This window comes from Scomber japonicus, chromosome 7 (genome assembly GCF_027409825.1).
Source record: "Scomber japonicus isolate fScoJap1 chromosome 7, fScoJap1.pri, whole genome shotgun sequence".
NCBI lineage: Eukaryota > Metazoa > Chordata > Actinopteri > Scombriformes > Scombridae > Scomber > Scomber japonicus.
The window spans coordinates 15,624,119-15,650,433 of NC_070584.1; the positions used below are offsets into that span (position 1 = coordinate 15,624,119).

Consider the following 26,315-nt stretch of genomic DNA (forward strand, 5'->3'; position numbering starts at 1 on the left):
AGATTGAATTGAGAAGTTTGCACTTCATTACCTCACATAAGTAACGTGACCATGAAAAATAAAATACGCTAACATGCTAAAATATGCAGCCATGGTGTTTGTACTGATGGATTAAACTGCTCTTTGTTAACTGATTTTCAAAATGTCCAGAGATGAATGTAAATGAATGTATGTCCAAAACAGAACTCCAACAGATTTTCAAATCTGTAAAACACAGTAGCATATGTGTAAAATGATTACAAACTGATGTGAAGGTTAAGTGATATGTAGTAGATTAGTCTCGCGATACCAGACAATGGGAGATCTCCACCTATTAATGTCTGGGGATTTCTAACAAACCTGTGCACCTTACTTTTTGTCAAGGACGCCATACAGGAAATAATGCTCTCCCCCAATTGTCACTCTGTAGAGAACTGCATGTCCCACAATGATGGGCCGCCCTAAAGACTTTGGATTGGTTCTGTGATGCAGTTTTTTTTTTTAACTCTAATTGTTTCCGCCCAGTTTTAACAATGAAATCTTGGAGGCTATCCTCAGTCTGCATAAGCGTAATTAACCTGTGAGTGTAGTATTAGATGAACTCAAACATGTAAAACTGGAGGTATGATTCCTTAAATAAACTAATTTAGAAAGCCTGATTTATACAGTATCTGCTCCAAAGCAGCTAAGTTGATTATTTAACAGTTGTTTTCAAAGACAAAATTGAACGTTGAAACTCAAAGCCAAACTTTTTTTGACTAGCTTTGCAACATGGCTGCATACTTCCACATATCAGCTTGTTGTTGGTTGGGTGTGTTGATTCACACTGTAGTGTGGTGGATGCAGCTGCCTCACCCCATTGAGGCACACTCGAGTGCCCTGACTGCAGACGGTGAGGTTTTCTTTGGCACTTGGCTCAGGGCAGAGCGGGGAGAGGCCTGAACACACACTCTCCCTCTGGCAGTCTGTCTCCTCATCACAGATCTGACCCGCCGACTTAAACCCACAATCCTGACCACAGCACAGGCCCTGACTCGGACTGACAGATGAATGAGTGAAAAGACAACATACAGTCAAATTGACAGAAACCCATATAAACCAAATGTACACAAAAGATGAGATGTACCCAGAAGATACTACATAAACAAAATACCTTAGATGGATTAATAACAATGTGGTGTGTGGTTTCAATTAAGATGATGAAAGTGAGAACTAGCAGTGCCAATATAAATGAGTGTAGATCTTATCCAAAAGTTTCCTGATATAACTAAATTAAAAATGGGAATGCTCGTGCATACTTATGTTTTGTGTACAGTACCTGCAGACTTTTCCAGGCTTGAGGCGACACTGAACTTCTATGGGCTCTTTAGCGCTGTAGCAGCAGGGGTCTGTGTCGTTGTGACCAACATCACACTCCTCACCTTCTTCTACAATCTGGTTCCCACAGATGGGCTGATCACTGACTGGAGGATAAACATACAAATGAAATGAGAATCAAGACACAATATTTATGGTGGCTTATTCGCCATGTAAATATTTTTGTCTCCAACTCTGTATGACTCAGTATTGTCGGATCTTTTCTCCCTCACCAATAAAGCAGTCGTCCTTCTTCAGCCTGAGGATCTCGCTGATGTGTTTGATGCTACAGGGGGAGAATTTATCATTGTTTTCACGCACCTCGTCGGTGGCGTGAGGAAACATCAGGTACCTGCCTTTACCGCTGTTGGAACCAAGGTTCCCACAGTTGGAGCCTTCATCATGCTGTAACAAAGACAAAATACCAGGTATTCTTTTTAAAACTATGTACTTTTCTTCATAGGTTTTGGGTCTATCACTCTGAGTAAATGGAATAAGCAGTTATTGGGACATTGCCATTCTGGTGCAGACAACTTAACCCTCTTTGTTGCTGATCTCAGTAACCTGTTGTACTGTAAGTTATCCCACACATTGAGCTGTTGTGTTACTGATATCATCAGACAGTAACAGAAGGCTCCTTTAACCAAAGGTTCTTACACTTTTAATGTTATATTTTCAAATAAAAAATGTTAGGCAGTCAAAAGAGTCCCACTGAATCTGATGACCCTGGAACAGCAGATGAATGTTGTGTTCCACATGTGGGACACCACGGACCAAACAGAGATGTTTTGATCAAAGATGTATTTGTGAGACATTTAGTGAAACTCGTGTTCTCTGGATGTCAAACTCACTGGTGAATTAGGAGGCCGAGGGGTAGACTTCACAAGAACATGGACACATGTAGAAAGAACATGTTTTGTTGTGGTTGTTTCCTCATCTGTCCTTGATTAACTTGATTTATGTGATGAGTGGTAAGCTTTATAGAGTTCACTATATCTGTCACTATCTGCAGCACTTGGGTTGGCTGTACTGCATGTCACAACTGAACAGATGTGTAGTTTCTTAAGAATATTTTTATTTTATTTAAATTAGGCAGTTTATGGTATCCCTGTTCCAACAGACATGTTGCAGATTATAAACTCAAACTAGTAACAACATTCCCTGTACACCTACTGTACCATTTACTTCTGCAGTCACATCACAATCACACATCACAATAACCTTACGTACATAACATTTGTGGAGTCGCCCTTTAATTTGTGTTTACTGTATTTCAATGAATCTTTCACTTGAGCTGTAAACAAAATGATTTAAAGTCTGTGTAAAGTAAGAATAAATAGCTATGTGTTCTGAGTTTGACATACCACAGAAAACCACAGCCACCCTGCCAAATTTGAATGATTAAAAAAATCACCAAATATATGAAATTAGGCTTCAAAGTTGTGTAAAAATCTGCCTCTTTCTCTGCTCCCAAATGCTGTGGGAGTGCCCTCCGAATTCGTTAAAACCCCGCCCCCTGTCACCTGTCAATCAAAGTCACCATCTCTACCAGAAACATGGACTCTACGTCTGAGAGCTTTCTGCTGCTAACTCAGCGGCTAGCCAGGCGGCTAGCTTGGCGGCTAACTCGGTGGCTAACTCAGCTAACTGGCTAACTGTAGACTGTAGTAGTAGTAGTGTGTGCTGAATGTATTTATACCTCTACAGCAGCAGGGGCGGGTTTATGCCAATCACCAACGTGTTACATAATGCAGCGATGATTTTCAGACCCGCCCACTAAATCCTCAACACAGAAATCTTGAAACACAGTTTGTGAAGCCTAGCTCCACAATTCAAATCTAAATGGTTGAAATGCTTTTTACATATTTTTTAGAAATACATTTATGACCTATTTAATGTGTTTAGAAGAAAATGTCTGAATTCACTTTACACGGTCTTTAAAGAAGTTTTAAAAGCAATTGTATGAATGGGAAGTAGGCCAAAGGCCAAAGCAACGCTTTACCCAGCATTCACTTCTGCATCACAGCCCCCCTTCTGTTTCCTACCAACACCAATACTGCCACAAATCTCAGGTGAAGCCTGCACTCAGATCTCTTCATGAGCTTCTCCCACCATGTCAGGCCTGGAAATAATGAGACATGCCTGTCACAGGAGCAGGATACCCGGCCACAGCAGGAGGACTAACAGTAGTGTAAATTATAAAAAGAGAGAGACTGACACAGCAGAACTAATCTACTCAGGAGCGCCTCAAGGGAACCTTTTGGTCTGTGGACGTGTGAATAACAGAGGGCAGGGTGGAAAGGCACTGAAGAGTACTGGCATTTGGGGCAGTGGGAGAAAGGTCGCAGGTGTTAGATGTCGTCACACATGTCAAAAGGCATATGCATTTGTGTGTATACATAAACTGTGTGTTGTTATGGTCAAATCCTGGAGACTGAAGCACTCAAAAAGGGATTTAGGGTAAATAAAGTCTTCTTAGTCTTAGGAAGATTTCACAGGAGACATATTGACATGTTAAAGAAGGAAAATTGCAGATGTAACTACGTAACAACACTAACGATGACTCACTCCTAATGAGCTAGTCCATTAAACAGGAATGCAAAATACCACACCTTGCAATGCAGCCATCATTAATGGTATTAATCACACCTGTGAATTTTCTGCTATGGACTGTCAAAATGTCGGCTATGAAAAAAAGCCTATCCATTCATAGACCTGCAGCAGCACCTAAAATTCACAAAAGACCAAGACGTTTGGCTTTTGTACAATGGCCATTACTCTACTTGTCATATCATGTCAATGAACTGCTGGATTTTGCACAGTAAAACATTTGCAAATGGCTACAGCCGTCTCCCAAAACATCACCTTGGGTTTATGATGTCACTGAAGTTTTAGAGTGGCTTTATTGTCTGTGTGTATAAAAAAAAGGATGTATATATATATATATATATACATATATATATATATATTGTTTATTGTATATATAAGAGGTGCCCTGCACTCATGAGTGTTTGAGCAAAAATTGACTGAATTAGTCTTGAAGATTTCCTATTTATTTGTATTTTTATATCAGTGTTTTGTATACTCAGTGTTGAGGATAGTGACTGACCGGAGAGCCCAGGCTGTGGCCGAGTTCATGAGCAAAGGTCAGCTGGACGTGTCGAGAAGGCAGGAACTGTCCGTAGTTTTGAATGGTGACCAGGCCCGTGTTTAGGGTGGAGGTTCGGCCATCACGCAGGGTGGTTTGCCGTGAACATATTCCTCCCCAGTCACCTGAAGAACAGAGATGAGAGGACAAACAGACAGCAGGTGAATTAAAAGTTGTGACAGCTCATAAATGTTTGATGATTGCATGTGATTCCACCTGCAATAATAATATTTATAATGCACAAACCCAAAAAAGGGAATTGCAGACCTAATGAAAACATCCCTACATGTCACTCAGTTGCATAACTGAACTTGTGCTAATGGAAGTACCTTAAACCAACAATGTTTTGCTTACTGAAGCATTATTGACTTCTGAGGCCCAGGCAGGGGGCCGCAGACAGACAAACCAACAGACCTGCTGAGCTCCTCTCATTTCACATCAAAGCCTACAGAGCTATTTGACCTCTAATAGTCTCCTTCGACTTGCGTTTATATAATGTTCCAGAAACCCATTCCCACAATTACAAACAGCTGGCCACATTCACATGGATGGATGGTTGGGTTGTGACATCATCTTTCAGCGGACCAGCCAGGGGACTAGTTTTACAGAAACCAGTCCTATTGGTCAAACTGAACACCTATGATATGGTTCTTCAGTGAGCCTGCTTGTGGATTATAGTAAGGTTGTAACACTTGACTTCAGGTTATTCAACATAATCATCTCTTAAATTTGTGACGTTTAAAGCTACCTTAGGATCAGTTCTTCAAAAATAACAAAGTACTGAACCTAGAAGGATGCTGACCTCTTGTATTTCTATTTTAAGCCCAATAAATTGAACAATTCCCAACCTAACAACATCCCTGTCCATGTTCCTGCTCACCCACCATCATTGTCTCAGCACTTCATGCCAGATTTAGCTCAGTCGACTACCATGGGAGTAATTTCCATGTGTCCATCCTGTGCTTTTATGCCCATGTGTGGTTCAGGTTAGAGTTCTCAGCCGTTCCTATGCAGTCACGTGAATTTTATGTAATGCTTCTTACACAATGCATTCAGCAGCACCACCGTTTCTGGGGGTAAGCCTTGTGAGGGGCATGTCTGTTAAAGATATTTGGCACCCGTTTCAGGGAAATTTAAGTTCACAGTGTGACCAGCGGAGTGTCCTAGGAACCAGGTGCGGGCATCTGGATCCTGCACCAGTATGTTTGTGTAAAACAGTGGCCGTCGGTGTAACATGAAGGACAGTTAGAGGTTAAAAAACAAAAACAGAAGTGCCCCTTATCTCTACTGTTGTAGAAACAATGAGATTACTGTAGAATTAAGGAGCAATTGCAAGAGCACTGCACAACCTTCAGGATAGCTGCCAATGACAATACAATAACTGAATACAATAAAAGACTGTTTAAACCCTCAGTATTCAATATCACATTACAAGTTTAGCCAGAAATTAGGAAACACTGAGATTTAAGCTCTTTAGATAAAAACATGAGAGATGTTGTCATAATGAATTGTATTCCTTGTATCTAAAAAGAAAAAGAGAGCTAGATCCTCCCAACCACATTAATCAAGAATTCTGGATGCATTTCTGTAGCAATCCCTGCTTTTGACCTAAAATGGCCCCCCTGATGGGATATTCAAGGAGCTGGATTTCCTAGAAAGAGCATTACATTGAGAGGCCTGCTTTGTGGATTTTGGCAGCACGAGCAGAAGAGGGGCTACGATTTTGTCCCCTCCTCCTCCTCCTGCTCCTCCTCCTCCTTCTCGTCTTCGCCACAGAAAGGAGCTGTAATGAAAGACTCCTATTATTAGCTCACTTGATAAACAAATGGAGAAACAAGCAATCCTCCAGACCACTTGCACCTTCATGCACACACTTGCCATCCGGAGGAAACATGCACACAGTAACACATAGTTCAAGGAATATTTGGCATCACTAATTCACATCCTAGACAATAGATTACAGATATAAGTGTACTAAGGCATCTTTTCCTGCACACAAACACTCTCTTTCACATGGTTTAGTATGAACAAACAATAGTAAAGGGGCAGTCTTTCCTTGGATAAACATGCAGGGGGAGTCACAGCAGCTTAATAACACTGTAACAACAAAAACAGACGTGGCAAAAACACTTTAACCGCTAATAACACCGGAAGATTCTCAGAAAAATACAGTAGCTCAACAACTGGAAGTCAAAAGGAAATAGTTTAACTGCAATCTGGTGACTTTCAATCCCTGCTTTCTTGCCCTTGTTTAATGACCAACTCTCTCAGAGTGATTTACTATAGTGTGATTTTTCATTGATGGAAACAAAAGAAAGGGTGCAATATTTCTGGGATGCTTGCCAAGTTATTCAATTTGGGTTGTAATTTTGTACTTTTGCATATCATTACAATCAGTTATTATAACATTTTACTTACTGATTTTAGATTTGGTGGGAAATTCAAAGCTAAGACAACTGTAAGCAAATACCTATTGTAACAAAAAATTGCTTCAAATAATAAGCCATCATAATCATTGTTTAAGCAGAAGGTACCACTACAAAATCCAATAGACATTTACAATGGCAGTTTGGGCAAAACTGTTATTAGTTTAGGATTTAGATTATTTAGATTGTTAACCTGTCGAGATGACTAGAATAAGTCCGACTGATTGTGTTTTGCCCACCCTACTTGGTTCTGATGCATCATGAAGTCATCATGTCCTCAAAATGTATGTTGTTAACAGGATTGATAGAAATGAAACACCAAGATCAAAGACTTGTGCAAACAAACATGTTGGGGGGTGCATGCTGCATTCCTTAGAGATCCCCTCCAGACATGTTTGAAGACATACAAAAAAACTCTGGTTTGAATAGATTAATATTGTTCTTTTCAAAAGTTGAACTGCTAGACACAAGATACCTCCTACTTTACTTAAAAGTTATAGGCCCTGTGTTTGGTCATGTGTGCATATTGAGCGGGAATTGGGGTAAAATTACTGATAAACTCAATTTGATTTTTGATGTCCACCTTGACCCTGTGCCTGAGGTTCTGCACCTTGGCTTATAGCCCTCATATTAAAGGCTCTTATCAAAGAAGGCTGTTAAATATTCTCACATTCGCTGCCTGGAAAAATCTACTGCTTAAATGGATTGATAATAGGATGGCATAAACTGATGTTTGAGTTAATACCAATGGAATATTTAATATTCATACAAATGTAAAACGTTTTCTTTAAGACTTGGACACCTTTCTTTAGATATGCTGGTAAAAGACTCACAAATATTGTCTAAAAGGGAATGGTTGACTGCAACATGGATAATTGGCAAAATTACATCTTTGGGTCATAAGGTCAGATTTCTACTTGCTTGGTGATCAATTGTCATTTATTTATCACTCAGATATTTTGTTTTATAAAAGTTGTTGAAAATGTTTAATACTTGAATTATGCATCCTTTTTTTACTTATCTCTCTCAAGACTGTTAGTTGTTGCATCACTGTCAATTGTAATGGACTGAGCGCTCCTATGTGCATACAGTATGTTTATATACAGTAGGTCATCTCCCACCGTATACCTATACAGCTGTATGCAATTATTTTTCCAAGTAGGTAGTGGGCTATGTATATCTTATATCGAAAATTTCAGTAAGATGTGCAACTTTTGTGGCCACTGTTTGTAGTGTTTGTTTTTGTATGGTTATGAAAAATCATAATAAAAATATTTATAAAAAAAAAAGAAAAAATGTTTGAACTCTTACAGCTCTTTTACACAGCTGTCAGTGGTGACCTACTGTAATACAGACTCTCCATCATTTTAAAAATCCTCATGGTCCTTAGCAAGGTCATAATCAGCCTTTAAATCATGTAGCATCATATATTTTAAGTTGACCTTTCCACTTCAGCATGCATTAACCCATTAAAGGATGTGACCTGACATCCCTGCAATGAGTTGGACCATAAATTTACAAGTATTTATTACATTCTTGTACTGACAGAGTCTTTGAAAGTATGGAGACACTGTATTTTTAAGGCTTCAGTTGGCTTAATTTATAGACAGTACACACTGTTATTAAAGTCTGCGTAAAGGATTCTGATTCTTTGTAAGCATTTAACTTCCCATGGTGCTAGCAGTGTCCTGATGTTCTACATTGTACTAGCACAGCATGAAATTAATACTTTAATTATAAATTGTTATTTTAAGCATACATATTTATTCTTACGTTGGTATTTCAAGGACTCCTGAAAGGATAACGAGACTCCAGCCAGTAATCTAAAAAAAAAACAAAAAAAACCTTCAGCAACCCCCAACACATTGTGTGGAAAATTACTATCTGTTCCTCAATTAGTCTCAGGAGAAGAATTTAACTCTTGTGAAAGCTCGAGTGGCACGAGACCTTTTGGGGCCCAACCCCCCGTCTTCCACTGACGTATGAACACACAACATGGAGAGGTTAGAGGAGGAGTCCTAAATGATTGATGGGGGGTTGTGTGAGTCTACATTTGTGTGAGTGTGTTTGCATGGTGCACCATGCAGGAGCTGCAGGGGCATCGGGGTCTATGGTTTTATGGTTAAAGGCCTTGTATTACCTGGGACCACTATCAAACCGACTTAAAGTAGGTTACAGAGATACTAAGGTTAAGGAAATGTGTTTCTCAAGGTCATACGTTATCCACATTCACTCTGTGGCAGTCACATGGGCTGGAGAAGTCACAACAATGTCATTGCCACAATGCGCGTCTATGCGAGTGTGTGTGTTTGTGCGTTGCTCATGTGAGACGTCACCATGGTGATCATGCTATGGAATGCAGTCACCAATCCTCACTAAGACGTCTAGGAGTGGTGTGCATGTCTTATGTGTATGTGTGTGTGTGAGGTGTGTGAGGTTCACTGCTCCCTAATCACATGTCATTGTGGTGGTCTGCTCTCACGCCCCCCAGTTTAGCCAATCAAAAGCTGCATAAGAGACAATGTCATAAAAACAAGCAGGAAAAACCTCCTACAACCATATTCCCACATATGTCTCCAACTTTCTGCAGCACAACAATAAGACAACACACAGAGAGAGTCTGTCACTAGACCTGAGAGATGTGGTTGACGTTCAGAAGTTATATTTTCTGCAGCTGCTTTACTTTGTATATTTAGGTCAACAAACATTACTTTACTGCTACTTACTACTTAAGAATTAAAAGGTTTTTTGGCACATGATCTGTTGTAAGTCTGACCTTGTTTCCACAATGATATTCATCATTTCAAGTGTTAAAGCATTCCCAAAACATTCAGTGTGTCAGAAAAAAATATGTTTTGTATAAGAAAATCAGCTATCAATAATAGTTCCCATTTATTATACACTTAATGGACATTTTGTGATAGCACATGTCCCTGTTTCCAAAAAAATTAAGAGTTTATTTATTAATTAAGGTGTAATATCTATTAATCTGTTGTTTATAGTTCTGCCCAACCGCAGAGGGTCAGGCAGCTTTAAATGCAAATCAGTGAGGACGGTTACTTAAGGAGTTCACTCACGTTTTGTTTTTGGTCTTTCAAACCAAAACAGTGCCTGTGTAACAGGCCTGTAATAGGAGCTGTGGATTTCTTGCAGCTCTGTCGGCCACAATGTCATTTAATCCAAGAAAAGAAAAATGATGTTATTTTTAATGCAATGAGATCATTTCAGATAAGATATACTTTGTTGTCCGTCTAGACGAATTCTTCTTGTGCTCAGCATGATTTCATCACACAGCATTTATCTCCTGACATACATAGCAGCAATCTTACAACTATTTATACTAAAGACAAAGTTCACACAATCAAAATAGAGCAGAAAAAAGCCAATAAAATCAATATGTTTGTATATTGGTTGCAACACCTTAGATAACACTACAAACAATTTAGATTTAGCATCATATGCATATGCTCAAAACTCTCCTTCTATCATGCGTTCATTGTGGCTGAATTCAAGCTCTGACTCACCTCCATCGCATGCCAAATAATTCATACCAATTTGTAAAGTGTGAGTGTTTAGGGAGTTTTAAGCAAAGCCTCTGGCAAGCTTGTGGGCTGTGAAGGCCAAGGGAGTCCTGGGAGTCGACATATCAACAGTGATTCACACAGAGATTCACACAGAGATTCACACAGCGAGGCAAAGCAGAAAAACATTATTCCTCTTTCCTGGTCTGATCATTTTCAGCGCGGACACATTTACCTGTTTCTGTTTAGCCTGCCATATGAGTCTTGAAACAACTACTGTCAAAATTAATATGCTACAGAGTTCAGACATAAAGTGAAGCAGCATTATTAATCAGTTAAATGTATTGTAATGCTCATTATCTAAATGGCTGTGCACTCAATTAAACAATCGACTGTAATTTTCATTCATCATGTGGAATTATCACCCTAAAATAAGTAGATGAATATAGCTGTATATTATTGTGTTTTTTGGAATTAAATAATGTACATAGAAAATACTGCGATCACATTTAACCAATGTAATTTTCAAACTCAGTTATATAATAAAATAATGTGATTTCCCTAAAAGTCAAATATAGAATAAATATAATATATATAATAAAAATACAGTGAACCTTGAATATATAGCTATATAACATTGACCTAACATGATTTTTTAAAAGCCAAAAGTGATTAATTAACACTGATGAAATGCCGAACATATTTATATAACATTTATCCAATGTAATTTGGGGCTAACATAACAATGTTAAATTAATGTAATGTATTTTTCCTTAAGTCCGCTATACCAACATTATATTGTTCAAATGCATTTTTCATTTGTCTGTATCAAACTCAGCATACAATACAGTGCTGATTGTCTGATTGCATTTCTTTCACATCTTTGCATACATTAACCTTCATAAATATTTAGTCAATATTACATCATCATATGTGGGACTATTACTTGGCTGACTTCCTGACTGTCATGATGATAACAAGACTCTTCATTATACTCTATTCCTCTGAAAAATAAAAACACATCATGATGAGGTCATAGAGAGCAGATGTCAGACACTCCTGCTATTTTATGATATTGTCCTCCAGGCAAAATAGAGTTGTGTCTTTATCATTCCTGACAGAGCGATGACAGTATTCCTTGCAATTGTTTTTTGTGTCGAGGAAACCAGAACACCTGTTGAAACCCTGTTGAGTCAAGGACCTTAGGGCTGTGAGCTGTGGGGCAATTGTGCAAACCATTTGTATCTGCATTTGTCATCTGCGTACACAACACTCACCAGTCTTGCCCTCCCAGGCGAGCCCCAGCACTCCACTGTAGTCTCTGTTGGTGAGCAGGTAGGACAGGCAGTAGTTGCCCCAGTTGTTCTCAGAGTAAAGACTCAGCAGCTTCTCAGGCCCGATGTACAAAGGGCGTAAAGGATCTTTTTTATCCTCCTCAGTTTTCACCTGGAGAAAGAAAGCGAGACAGACAGATACTCTGCTGAGGCAAATATCCAAATGCCCCTTGAGAAATAAGGATGAAAACAATAACACACTCTCTGTTTTGAGAAAGCTGGTATTATATTTCAGTCATTCAAAATTATTTTAGGGCTGAGAGTCAGTCCTAGTCTGAGTCTCACTGGAAGAAGAAGACATGTAGGCACCATCTGACACTGATCCATTAACCCAATTATCTCTATCAAAGCTTTTTGTAAAACGGTCTACTCAGTTTCCCTCACTTAGATAAGGACATCATGTATTTCTCATGAATTAAAACTTGAACAAGTCAAAGGCAGGATTATTGGATGTATGGAGTTATCGGTGAACTGCATCTGAAAAGATTTAGGACAATCATGTTTGTTTTAGTGCAGGGGCATCTTACGTGGAGGGATTTGACTCTGAAGTTGATCAGCTTGACTCCTTCAAAGTCTACCTTGTCATAGATGTCATTCACAGCTTGAATGTAGGAAGCAACCTGAGAAAAAACCAGCAGATATGTGAGGAAACAGAAGATTCATCCTCAGCAAACATCTCCTGTTTCTGATCTTTGAGGTACATGGTCCAAAGAGTTAAACACTCTACAACATAAGAAAACAGAACTTTTAGTAAAAGATACTGAACTTCACTAAAGCTTTCTGTGTGTTTTTTGTATTTGCAGCAGATTTCATGCTACATATGTCACCAACTTAGTTAAAAACAATTGCAGAAAATGGCTTCAAAAGACAATACAATGACTTGCAGAAGGTTTTTGGCTAAACTAACCCATTCGTTTGATTTGAAGTTCTGATTCAAAGCAAACAATACACATCCTCGACTTGGATAGCAGCACCAGTCACACTTTCAAAGAGGCACGTGCAGACCAGTCACATGTGAAGGTCTGAGTCTATACAGCAGGAGATGAACCTACAGTCATGCCTGAAGGGAATTTCCCTAACTATAAATATTGACACCTTGGATTCATGAGACACTGAAACCAGGTCAACCATGATAGACAACAGCATTTTGTCTATTTACACTCAAAGATCACATCACGGCATCACTTACAGTATAATTTCTCACCCTGCTGTGCTACAAAGGTCTGGCAGGGAACCAGGGACAACAACACGTGTGTGTTGAAGGTGGAAAGAATCTGAGAATTGGTCAGAGGAGTTGATGAGAGGACAGACAGCAGGAGGAGGAAGCAGAGCTAACGGCAGCGTAGCCACACACACACACACACACACACACACACACACACACAAACACAAAAACACCAGCTAACGACAAGTTGCATACTGATTAACTGACCTTATTTTGACCAGACAGGGAATGAATTAAAAATGCAGATGTGCTACAGATCAAACAGCTTAATTATTAACAGGAAACATACAAATTAAAGTGCATGACTGAATAAACTGAATAAAATTAAACATCTGCTCTTTTCGTGTAGTATCAAAGATGGAATGCAACAATATTGTTTAATGGTTTTCATTTTGATACATTCCCATAAGAAAAGTAAACATATTCACGTTATGTCACTGGATTCCCATATCAGTATATGGCCTAACTCAATATCAGGATAGCATGTCATATGACCTCTGACCCCAATGACAAACGCATTGTTCAGACAGGATAACTCAAACAGAGACAGACACTTAAATCACTCTTAAATTGCTTATTGCACTGAGGCAATCCAGGCGCGCCAGCAGGCAAGCAGCTTTTAACGCAGACTGTCATTCAAGCTGACACACATTAGCTCAAAACGGTCACGTTAACATAGAAATATAAGTTTATTCCTCTTTATGAGTCTAAAAAGTCTGAAAACTGTATGTAAGTGTGTTTCATACACCGTTCGCTCCTCAATGAAGCTCAGAGACAGTTGCAGTCAGTTTGCTGCTCTGATAAGGTCAAAGGTCAGTGCAGGACAAAAGGTTAAGAATGTTTGATGTTTTCAAAGTAATAATCCACTACAGAGTTCACACAGTGCATGAAGTGCCAGACAAAGGTCTCTAAATGTTTAAAATGTTTGGACACATGAAGCAACTTTACCGTCCATCCATCCACACTGAGCTCAAGCTCAGCCTTGGCAGGGTGGTTTTATATGCTTCACAGTGAAGGTACAAGAGGTGACTGCCCCTGCTTGTTCAACGGTGTGGACTGATGGCTCTGACACAGAGCCTTATTTGGCAAAGTGCTTGCTATCCGTTTTGCCATCATGTTCTGTGAGAATGAGAACGTTCACATCGTCCCCTCTACTTGTGCCATGTGCAATGCCATGACAGCTGTGTGCGTCTGTGCAGGGCTTGGTATTTGGCCCAGCTGAGACTTAATTCAGCCTTACAGCAATAGCAACAGCTTGGTCCTTTATTCAGTATTGTTCAGTATCTCAACGGTAAATAATGCACTACCCCTAAAACAAATTGTTGTTTTTTTTCTGGTGAGTTATAAGATGTTGAGTATTTCCATAAAACAAGTGAAGTAATCAAACATCCTTTTCACTTATTTTATGGAAATAAGACTTTAGGACTGAGCATTGCATCATGTGAACTTTGATTGTGGTACCATGTTCTCAAAATCCAGGACACTGAATTCCAGGATTCGTAAATATAGCACATAGAGTTCAACCAACAGCCCAAGAAATCCTGTTGTGTAGTTTTGGTGTTTTTGAATACCTGCAGAAGCGCTGATACTTAAAGGCCCAATATATACAGTAACCTTTCTGCATTAAAAAGTCAAAAAATGATTAGACTTACAGTATGTCATGTTTTGTTGAGTTGTATACTTGCATTATCCCAAATGTTTCCAACAATGTTCAAACCCAGAACACCTAATTTAATCTAGTGGTCTGTCTGATTTGGTCGGTAGTCAACAGTGTCATATCCAGTTTGAGCATGCGTCAGCCCTGTGGTTATCAACCAGAGCCTGCCATAAATTGACTTCTTGTCTTTTTTAAATTGATCATTTAACGAGATGAAGGATTTTAGTAATTGGAAGTCTGGATCTGAAGTTATCAGAGAAACAGACTGATCAAACATTAGCTTCACTATGTCATTATACTCCATCTTTTGTTAGTCTTTTAACTGAGAGCCTGGAGTGGCAGAAAATGACATACTGTACATTTAAGAAATAATGAAAAGAATATAAATTTCCTGTCAAATAAAAAACCAAAGCAAAAACTATTAGAGGATATTAGATTTGAACCTGAGCCACAACAGCTTCCACGGACTTGAACCTCTTGTAGTAGAGGTGGTCAGCGTGGAGGTGGAGCAGGCAGCTGGTCTTTGACTCATCAACTGTCCTCCTTGAGCGGCTCGTCGCTGCCTCCTGTGGCAGAAATAACAAAGACACAAAACAGGAAGACATACATCTGACACAGTTTGCAGAGGAGACAGTCTGATGGGAAGCAGATCTGAACAGTGATATAGCCAGCTTATACTTGAAACCCATTGAGAAATTTGTCTTCATTTTGCAGGTGGAAACTGAAGCATGACATCAGATCAAAGCATGATGTCAATTAAACCTGGAGACTGGCTGTGGGCTGAAGGTATATGAGTCCCAGTGGGAAAGGGACATGTAGCAACAGGAACACAACTTGGAAGCTCCACTGGGAACAACATCTGTTCAGACCATTTCATGACCAAACAGTGGAAATGATCTCCACCAGCAGGCATGTTGATAAAAATACATCTATAAGCATCCATCTATTGTTGTCATGGGACCACCACCTAGTCGGTGAGCGGTTAACAATAAATAGATCTGGCAGATGTTTATAAGCACTATTTTTTATAACACAGGGAATGTTATCTGTAACAGCTACTGAAAAAATAGTTTTGGCTCAGCTTTCATCTTTCTTAATTCATCATGTTACCTTTTATATGTGGACACATTATGTTACTGTCCTTGTGTCCTACATTAAAACCTGTTATTTGCTTTTGGTGACTCAACAGGGTGAACTAAAGTGGCCGGATGAATGAGCGAATGCACTCATAAATTAGGTAAGTTGCAACTGCTGAATCACATTGATGTATTCCCTCCAAGAAACATTTGAGTTTGGAGTTAATTGACTATAAATGGTACTGCAGATGAGGAGATTTTCAGGGCGAGGACAGAAAAATAAAGTGTATTTGTGTGTGAATTTGCTGAGGTGATGTCTGGACTGTCTTACCTCATTGGGTCTGAGGTTTTGGGCGAGGAGGTTTAGATGTTCTGCACCACAGAATCCATCAGGGCCAGCTCTGGATGGCAGGACTACATAAAAACAAACACAAAAGCTCCTTAGATACACAAACCATATTCCATCAAGTCTGTCATCTCACTGTCCTTTAGTCAAACTCACATGATGATGCACACATGCAAACATTTGCAGAGTACATGGTCTCTCTGTTCATTACCTTTTTATTATACGTCATAATGACGTCATTTGAATGCAGGGCAGAAGAAAACAGCAGCATTCTCCAATGGTAATAAATTATTGAACGGAGTTCAAACACAGAGCTTAGTTTCACCCACTACTGTTTGCTAGGGCAAATAAGAGATTGTGTGCAATAAGCTCACAAATAAACACAAACCACCTGTGTGTAGTGGGCCAAGGCCAGTGTCTTCTATTTGGAAAATGACTATTGTAGCTGTCATGTGTTGCCTTGTGTGTGCTTAAGCAGGGGCAGTAAACAGGGACACTGATTGATTCAGAGGCTCAAAGACCCTTAAACACACTGTGAATCATAGAGATCAACTCTACAAGGGTCCTGAGAATATTGTAAAATTTGGCAAATTCTTTTCAGACTAATAGACTATTTGAACAATTGCTGTGGAGGACACCAAAGAACCAAAAACTAAGGTCCTGTAAACATAGTAAGCCTGCACGTTTGAAACAAAGCTGTGCCTTGTGACATATATGGTATACTTATCTGGTCAATACGGTTACTATTATTACTTTATGACCCAACTGATATAAAACAAGTTTGTTTCATGGAGACTACTTTTATGACTTAAGATGTCAATGTTATCTATTCTACAACTAATAATCTATACTGTATGATCTTTTTCAGTGTCAAAAGCAAAATAATGATTGTAATTAATTTCAACAAGTCCAAAATATATTAATGAAACAAATTAGGTTGTGCTGTTTCATTTAGTATCTTGTCTGTGGTTCAAGTTCACAGTTTGGAAGCAGATAAGGTGGTCTCACATTTAAATCATTCTTGTTCAGTGCAATTTACAGCAATAAATGCATCAGCAGAAATTGTTTCCTAGTCAACTAGTTAGGAGCTTGTCAAGTTACTAACATGGGCTCACATTCTCAGACACTTTATAAATAGAGGACCCACATTTGGAAATCAGCACATTGGTCCTGAGTGCGAGGGTACAGGTCAGTCTGTGGAAAATGCTGTGATTAGCTGCTGGTTTGATTTCACTAAAGCAACATCAGCATCTTTGATTTGCAACACCAAGAGCCCCTCTTGGCTGCCTCATTCAGATTGATGCAATAATGATGGGGTTGCAGTCATCTTTGCACTGGCAAGGACACAGGAATACACAAAGATGCGAGGAGCCAACAGGACGTCCTTTTGCAACAGAGTGTAATAGGTTCGTGTTGAGGGATTGTGTGGAATCTGCGCGTAGATATAGATGAAAGCATGTAAATGTAAAGAAAACAACACTGTTGTAAAATGTTTCATATTCATGCAAAGAATCAAAACAATAGCTTTTACAAGATCATTCTCAAACCCTGGGGTTGTGTGGCTGAAAACAAACTCTAAAAATGTCAGCCACATTAATGTCGAGAAAAATGGCTTTGAATTCCGCACGTTACAGTAGGAGTCACATGACATAATAATCACTTTCACGTGTTGGTTGCAGTAATAAACGAGCAGCAGAATCAGACAATGCCAGTTAACTTTTGACCCATGAGAGCTTCAAGGAGTAATGCAAAGTGTGTGTGTGTGTGTGTGTGTGTGTGTGTGTGCCTGCGTGCATGCGTGCGTGCAAAAAAAGCCTGCCAACAGTACAACCAGTACAACGCATCCCAGGATCCGACATGGTCCTACAGTGAGAGACAGGCAACACATGATTGGATCACACCATCCTATGAAAGTCCTCTAGCCAATCACAAACCTGTAATTTGTTCTATACATGGCATGAGTGGGGGTGGGCTGCTCAGCTGGAGGTGGACGTGGAGGCCTAAATGCCGGGCGTAAACTCATGGACGGAATTATTTCCAGACCTTCCTCCATGTTTTCTCTCAGTCTGTCTCTACATCTCTACCACTTCATGTTTTAAATGTTTCTCAATTGTGTTGCAAAAGTTGTAAAACATTGATTTATTCTTTTGCTAATTATAAAGTGATAAAAATATTTCACTTAATCTAGTCAATGCAATGACAACAATGCAAGCACTGAGTTCCTTAACAATTCAAAACCAAGCAAAGAAAAGGATTTTCCCAAATGATAATCAGTATCACATTTCTAACTTTCCCAGCAGCTGTTGGAAACTTGGTCTACACTTCAGAGCAATGTAGGAAATGCATACCAGAGCCTTGTAATACACATTCCATCTTCAACCCTCATATAAATTACATCAAGTTAAGTGGGTTTGGTGCATTGCACAACTATTGATTGCTCAAGTATCATTTTCCCTTCAAGACATTTTGGGACATTTCCATTTTTACCCCAAAGTCACAGCCCAAGTGCCACACAAATGACCCTCCAGTCATCTCAAGTGCCCTCAAGTATCCCATTGGTTAGCTAAAGTGCAAACTGACCTTAAAGACTGTGTAAAGTGAATTGAGACATTTTCTTCTAAACACATTAAATAGGTCATAAATGTATTTATAAAAAAGGTGTAAAAAGCATTTCAACCATTTAGATTTGAATTGTGGAGCTAGGCTTCACAAACTGTGTTTCAAGATTTCTGTGTTCAGGATTTAGTGGGCGGGTCTGAAAATCACCGCTGCATTACGTAACGTGTTGGTGATTTGCATAAACCCGCTGCTATAGAGGTATAAATACATTCAGCACACACTACTACTACAGTCTACAGTTAGCCGAGCTAGCCGCCAAGCTAGCCGCCAGGCTAGCAGCTGACTTAGCAGCAGAAAGCTTGCAGACATAGCGTCCATTTCTGGTAGAGGTGGTGACTTTGATTGACAGGTGACACTTGGTAGGGGGCGGAGTTTCAGCGAACTCGGGGGGGGCACTCACACAGCGTTTGGGAGCAGAGAAAGAGATCATTCAAATTTGGGGTGGTTAACAACACACTTTTCTGTGGTATGTCAAACTCAGAACACATATTTATTCTTACTTTAAACCTAAACATAATCCATAACCCTGTTTCACATGACAGCATCTGTGCACATCGGTGCTCAAGAACCTCTGATTAGACCTATCAGTCATGTTATGGTCTTTCTAACCACATGGCCTCAGAGGTCTTTTAAAAAACATATTTCACATGCATAGTGGGAGGTTTTCTGCCCAACATTCTCCTTATTTACACAGTTCATGAAACTTCTATTGAGCCAAAGCTGCTTTCCACTTTATATGACACTGTATGACTACTGGCTGGTCACAAAGAACTGACTTTACTACTTTTCAGTACTCTCTATGTGGCAACTCGAAATTCTTCTCTTACATTTATTAGACCGACACTACTTCTGAGCAGTACAAATGTAAGAGCTTCCTCTTTCCATTAATGAGAAATGCTGATAACCTTCAGGTATTGCTGCAACACCAAGAGTTCAGCCAGGGTTCGACAGAGATATGTCTCAAGTCCTCCAGGCCTGTATAATTTGGCAACAAATATTATGAAGAAACACATTTTTGAAGGATAATTTACTGTATGCTGGACATAACTTTTGATGAAGGAAGACCCATCCTGACAAGCACAATAACAATAATAATAGCCCCAAAACATTAAAAAATGTCTACTGATATTTAAAGTCAGTATATTATACTGTTGTATCATTCATCTTAAGAAAAATTAAAGTCACAATAATATTTACCCATCATTCATACTGATCTAATTACTGAATTAATTTGAAAGCATCTTAGAGTCTCCTGCCTGTATGAGAATAACAAAATAAGGGGGAGGCCTAATACTCTACTGTGTTAGTATTACAGCAAATTTATGTCTCCGGCATTGAATAGCAGCCTCTCTGCTGTACTGTTAGCTCTGGGGAAAGACTTCACTATCCAAGACGTTGAGCAGGTGCAGGGTTTTTGAGGTGAAATAGACTGAACACCAAGTTATTTTCTTCACCTGAAAGTTGGTTATACGTGGGTACATTTTGAGTATTATTTTCATATAGTTCTGAATAGTGTTTTAGTTATCATTATCCCAGATGTTTTGTGTCTGCCTGATTGTTGTCTGAGACATGGTCTGATAGTATGTTGATATTGACCAAATGTGTATTTATGTATTGTTTCATGTAACTCCAGCCCCCCATTTTAAAGAATTTTTAGGACCATATCCTGTGTCCCAGATCTGAGGGACCTCATGACATCCTCCATCTCAAGGGACAGAAGGTCCTTAGACAATCTTTGTTGGCCCTTGGGCGACAACTACAGGAAGTGGAAATACATACAGAACTAAATGCATTATGTCAGTGTCTGGTGTCCTAATGTTGCACTTGATTGTTTTATTGAAATATCACGTGCCAAATCTGTCACAGTTTCCTGCAGATATGCTGGCTTGTGAATTAAAGAACAGGATGTTGTCAACTACCTAATGATAAGCTTTACTACAGTTGTGAAAGGGTTTTAAAAAATGGCGGGAAGTGTAGGGAAGTAGGCAGCCATGACGTCTGTGGAGATTTAAGGACAAACACGGGGGGTGGAGGAGTTATTTTGGCACAACTGCTGTACGTTTCTAGGTAAATGCTTTCTTGGAAATAAGTGAACACAAATCCAAATGTGCACGCACACACAGCCAAGGAAACAGACACAGATTTTTGAAAACATTTTGATACATCTGGAAAAACCATAAACTGACATAATTGTAAAACACCTAATATTTTGTTTTAATCGGTTGTCGTAGGAACAAAATCGTCTATTATTGTCCCCTTTGCCTTTAGAGACTCATATTAATGGCATACAGACTGCATTCATATAGTGTTTTTCTTCACGCACGCACACACGCACGCAAACACACACACACACACACACACACACACACACCAATGGCAGTAGAGCTACCATACAAGGTGCTGGCCTGACCATTGGGAGCAACTTGGGGTTCAACACTTGAACACATGGACAGGAAGAGCCTGGGACTGAACCGCCAACCCTCCAATTTGTGGATGATCGGCTCTACCTTCTGAGCCACAGTTGCCCCCATGTCCTTTCCCTGTCACTTTTTTTTGCTATACTTCCTCCTCCCTCCTCTTCTACTGTCATACCTTTCTCCTTACTTCAGGCCCCATTGCTCCCACTCCTCTTCCTCCTCCTCCTCTTCCTCCTCCTCAGAAAGTCACGCCATCTTCAGTTTATCTTTCCTTTGGCTGGTTTCCAGGGTGGGTGCATACACACCCCCTGCTCCCCTCTGAACTCTAAATATGCTCTTCTGTTACATTATAACCCCACTCTTACTACGAGTGAAAAGTACACCTGGTTCATTGCCCACTAGTAACCTCAGTTTGGACCAGAGCTTGAGGCTGAAGGTACTGTACAGTTATGAGAAAAGGGCCATGAGGGGGGGGGTATTTCACTGTGGTTGTTTTTCTTTCTGTGAGACCTCCAAAAGGGCTGTGAATCAAACCGTGGGGGGAGATCTACTGTAGCAAGGAATTTCTTTTTGGCTCCCTCCACTATCACCAAATAGCCAGAAAAAGCAGTGGAGCTTGTGAGGAGTCATTTGCACAAACTTTCTTTTTCTTTTACGCTGCACACTTGGGGGCAGTTCGGAGTTAGTCCAATAACAGCTTGAAAATGTGAGCTGAGACAACAATTTCCTAAAGTTTAAGTGAAAACTAATGGTAGTCTTACCCATGTCATCCTCATGGTAGATTATTGAATGATGATCTGTTGAGGTGCTGTTGTATCGATGAACCGGCTCTATGTGATAAGCCCCATTTTCTATATGGATGGTTCCCTCAAACTGACCCTGTAATATAGAGCCATGGCACGATGAACCATGTTCACCTGCAAGACCAGATCAAGAGTGATAACAGGGTCAGAGAGGAACACAGATAACAAATAACTTAGAAAGACAGACAGAAAGACAGACAGACAGAATAAACAGATACTGAGAGCAGCATTAAGATTAGAGGGGGCAGAAATAATACTGTATCAAAGGTAAGATATGAGACAAAAGAGAGAAAGAATATATTAACTCACATTTAAGCCAGTCAGTTTTAAAAGGGGTAATTAACAGCCTTGATTCCAGTATAAAATTTGAACTTTCCTTTGGGTGAATTAAGCTTTACATTAACTGTTCCCAGTCCTGGTGGGTCAGATTTCCTTGTCTTACTTACCATCTAATGTTCCTGAATATATGTGAGAGAGATCAGCTGATGTGGAACCGTTTTCACTGATCACCTTAAAATTTCTGGAAAAAGCCTCCACATTTCGTCTCAAACGCAGGCGGAAAGATCTGAAGGAAACAAAACCACATATAAACAACTTGCAGACGTGGTCAAAGCTTTGTGTTGTGGAAGATATTTAGATCTATCAACAGCAGGCACATATGGCCTAATAACTTACTAAAAGTTGTTGTTTTTTTCAAACAGAAAATACTGTATATTTAACCAACCTGCATGTAGTTTTGTAGGTTGTAGTTTTGAGGCTGCTGCCCAAGTTAGAGAAATTTGAAATTACCTGTGAAAAGCATTAAAGTCAAGATGCAGTGTGTATTCCTGAGGGTGTGTGGCTCTCCTGGACCGTAGGTGCTTTCTGTGGAGATCTTCCCTGTCATATGACAGTCCCTCATAATGCTTTATGTATGGACTGATACCGCTCACAGAACCTGACATCAAAAAGAAACTCTAGTTATACTTCATCAAATGCTTTATGTTTCTATTCTTAAAGGCAAACAGAATTTTTGTTTTGTTCCACACTCGAAGATTTCTCTACAGATGTTCTGCTGATTCTCTAATGTGATTCCTTGGGCACAATGTGACTTTGTACAGTACATTAGTTTACATTACTTTACATTATTCAAGCAGGCTTTAGAAATTCTGTTTTGGGGAGAATATTGTGCTCTACATGGCTGGGTACAATAACAATAAATGATATCACCTCACACCTTGCTTAACACTTTACAGAGGAATCTGACATTGATGCTCACTCTATGACTTTATGCAGATGATTACTGTACTTATCTTGCAAGAATGCAAAGGAAAAAATGCCTTACAATTGAAGTAAACTACCCTATGTGACTTTCATAGAGTTTCAGAATTTGTGATGGGCAGGATTGTAAAAATGACAGGAATAACACTGATAAAGAAAACCAAAATATCTGATTACGGTGGCCGAGACCCGCCATAGCTGCAAATAAAAGTAACGCTGCAAACAAAAACAAACGCTGCTGCAAATAAAAAGAAGCGCTGCTGCATATATAAGAAACGCTGCAAATAAAAAGACACACAGCAGCAAACAAAAAAACGCTGCAAATAAAAACAAACGCTGCTGCAAATAAAAACAAACGCCGCTGCAAATAAAAGAAACACCGCAACAAACAAAACAAAAAAAACACCGCAGCATATAATAAAAAAAACGATGCAAATAAAAAAAGACACAACGGAAGTGAATTACCGGGGACTGTTTTTGCCGAAACACCGGAAGAAGAAACAACAACAACAGGACTACGAATTGGAAAACGAACTAGAAAGTAAGTGAAAATGTTAGTGTTTAATGTCGCTACATGTACTTTTTAATGTGTTATTTGGTCAGGCGATGTAGCCCCAGGTTTGAAGTTGAACTGGAGAATGCCGGTGTATTGTTAGCTTCGGCTAACACGGGGAGACCACTAACGAGAGTGGAAACAACTGACGGCTACATAGTTCCGGCAGTTTATTACTGTCGTTGTTGTTGTTGCTTGTACGTGTAGGTCAGGAAAAGACGTAAAAGGGACCGTATATGGTTTGTTATTTGTGTTATTACGTTACGTGTTGGACTAAATACATGGACATATTGAGGAAAGTATTTCGATGTTATGGAAACGGATTTCATATTTCACAAGAATGGATACTTGGCGAGCTGTACAGAAAGTCCTGAGTCATAAGATGATCGTTGTGGATAAAGGGAAGACTTTGAAGGTATGTAGAGATTATAGCTGTTTTTACTTTAGCTGAGTGGCTAGCCGAGCCAATCGCTAATACTATTACGGCTGTGAGCAACCAATATAATTCGTGAGTGGTCTTGAATGAATCAGGGCAACCTATGCTTTCTAACAATGTACGGCATGAATATATATGTTTAAGGGTTGGTGTTTAAAACATTCAGAAGGACTTGTGGCTACCTCCCAACCTACGACCCGTCCCGTAGGCGGAACAGCGTGTTTTAAGTGTCTGCAGTTCCGATCCTCATCCCCATGTTGGCTGAAACAGACAAGTCACCCTCAAACATGCTGAAAAAAGTACATGTAGCGACATTAAACACTACCATTTTCACTTACTTTCTAGTTCGTTTTCCAATTCGTAGTCCTGTTGTTGTTGTTTCTTCTTCCGGTGTTTCGGCAAAAACAGTCCCCGGTAATCCATCCATGTCTTTTTTTATTTGCATCGTTTTTTTTTATTATATGCTGCGGTATTTTATTTTTTTTTTGTTTGCTGCGGTGTTTCTTTTATTTGCAGCGGCGTTTGTTTTTATTTGCAGCGGGGTTTTTTTTGTTTGCTGCGGTGTGTCTTTTTATTTGCAGCGTTTCTTTCATATGCAGCAGCGTTTCTTTTTATTTGCAGCAGCGTTTGTTTTTGTTTGCAGCATTACTTTTATTTGCAGCTATGGCGGGTCTCGGCCACCGTATCTGATGGTTTTATTTTCTCAGAATTTTAAAATGTCTGTCTTACATTATATACTCTCTGATATTTAGGCATTTTTGATAATCCTGGGCTTGAGGAAATGTTATATAGACCAAAAACTATTATTTGACTGATAAAGTTGAAAGTGAAACTTAGTGTTAGTTGCAGCCCTTATCTATTTACAGTCACTGTTGAAGTCATAGATTACTCAGTGTTAATACATGTGATTACTGTATTACTTCCCCTTTTACTTCTTCTAACTTTCTATATTTATATCAAACAAGCTATTGTTGTTCCTTCTGTGAATTTTAAATAGATCACTTCCTCTGCTGCAGAGGAAAGAGAGTTACAGATATGTGTAAAAATACTGTATTTAACTGGCCATGGGTGTGCCTCATTCATGGATATACAGTATCATTTTCAAAGGGTACTATTTTAACTCTCTCATCACTATCCAAAGTTTGACCACCATATGACTAATCTGTCATCTGCCGAGTAAGTGGTGATTTCGAAAGTGCTGACTAGCAGGGGAAAGTCTTGGGACAGACCTGTAGTCACTTGTCCAAGATGTTGTTACTGTGGCCCCACCTGAGTGAGTCAAACTTTCATTAATCACAACTAAGAAAGCTAAATGTTTTGTCCGTATCAGCGGTAGGTTTTGGATGAGGGCTCCACTTAGTAGCATTCCAGACAGGACAAGTAAAGGCATGTCTGAGGGTAAAGGAGGACAGTCCACCACAGGAGCCAAAAACCACATATTCACATTCACACACACACACACACACACACACACACACACACACACACACACACACACACACACTAATCCAGACATTCCACCGCCACACTACCTGTAATCCATTCACGACAGTCCACCATCAACAGCAGCAGCCAGTAGCGTTGAACCTCCATGATCTCCTCATCAGTGTGTTTCTATTTTTCTTCTCTTTCACAGTTTTTTCTTCATCCTCCTTTGCTTACTTCTGTCTTTCTTTGTCATGCCAACTGACTTTACCTCTCTCCTAACCAGCTTTGTACCTGTGGTCTTCATACACTGGAATGTGACTAGTCAGGGAGTTCAAGCCAGAACTCAGCAAGAAGATATGAATGCTCCCACAGTGGAGAGGCATATTCAGACTTGTTTGTTAGAATGCTATGAGTTATCTGCATAGTTAAAGAAGGGTTTTGAAATAGGACAATTACTTAAGAAAGAGAAAGAGTGGTGTGGGAAGGATAAAAAGTAAAACATCTGGAATTTAGCTGTGACATTAAACACAACTTGAAATAAAAATGAACTCATCAATCAACTGTAAAAGCACAAAAGTCAAACACGATATCTATTAAAAAAACATGCTTGTTGTTTCATCAAACTGTTTATGGATTAACACTGATTAACAATGCATTCCACAAGAGTTGTGCTCATGCATAGCTGCCATGGATGTAATATAGGATCTAGATACCAGACTCAAAGATGCCCG

At 39.5% G+C, this 26,315-nt stretch overlaps 1 protein-coding gene across 1 annotated transcript in view; it reads right to left on the reverse strand.

Annotated features, from left to right (window-relative positions):
• The window catches only part of si:ch1073-396h14.1 (disintegrin and metalloproteinase domain-containing protein 10), a 36,208-nt gene that overhangs the window by 5,060 nt on the left and 4,833 nt on the right, over positions 1-26,315 (reverse strand). Inside the window, exons 2-12 of the mRNA XM_053322661.1 lie at positions 22,697-22,844; positions 22,354-22,472; positions 21,866-22,021; positions 16,054-16,136; positions 15,090-15,212; positions 12,292-12,384; positions 11,708-11,876; positions 4,445-4,608; positions 1,569-1,740; positions 1,298-1,442; positions 835-1,018 (exon numbers count right to left, since the gene is read on the reverse strand). Coding sequence (XP_053178636.1) covers positions 835-1,018; positions 1,298-1,442; positions 1,569-1,740; positions 4,445-4,608; positions 11,708-11,876; positions 12,292-12,384; positions 15,090-15,212; positions 16,054-16,136; positions 21,866-22,021; positions 22,354-22,472; positions 22,697-22,844 — 1,556 coding nt within the window. The remainder of the gene's footprint in view (positions 1-834; positions 1,019-1,297; positions 1,443-1,568; positions 1,741-4,444; positions 4,609-11,707; positions 11,877-12,291; positions 12,385-15,089; positions 15,213-16,053; positions 16,137-21,865; positions 22,022-22,353; positions 22,473-22,696; positions 22,845-26,315) is intronic.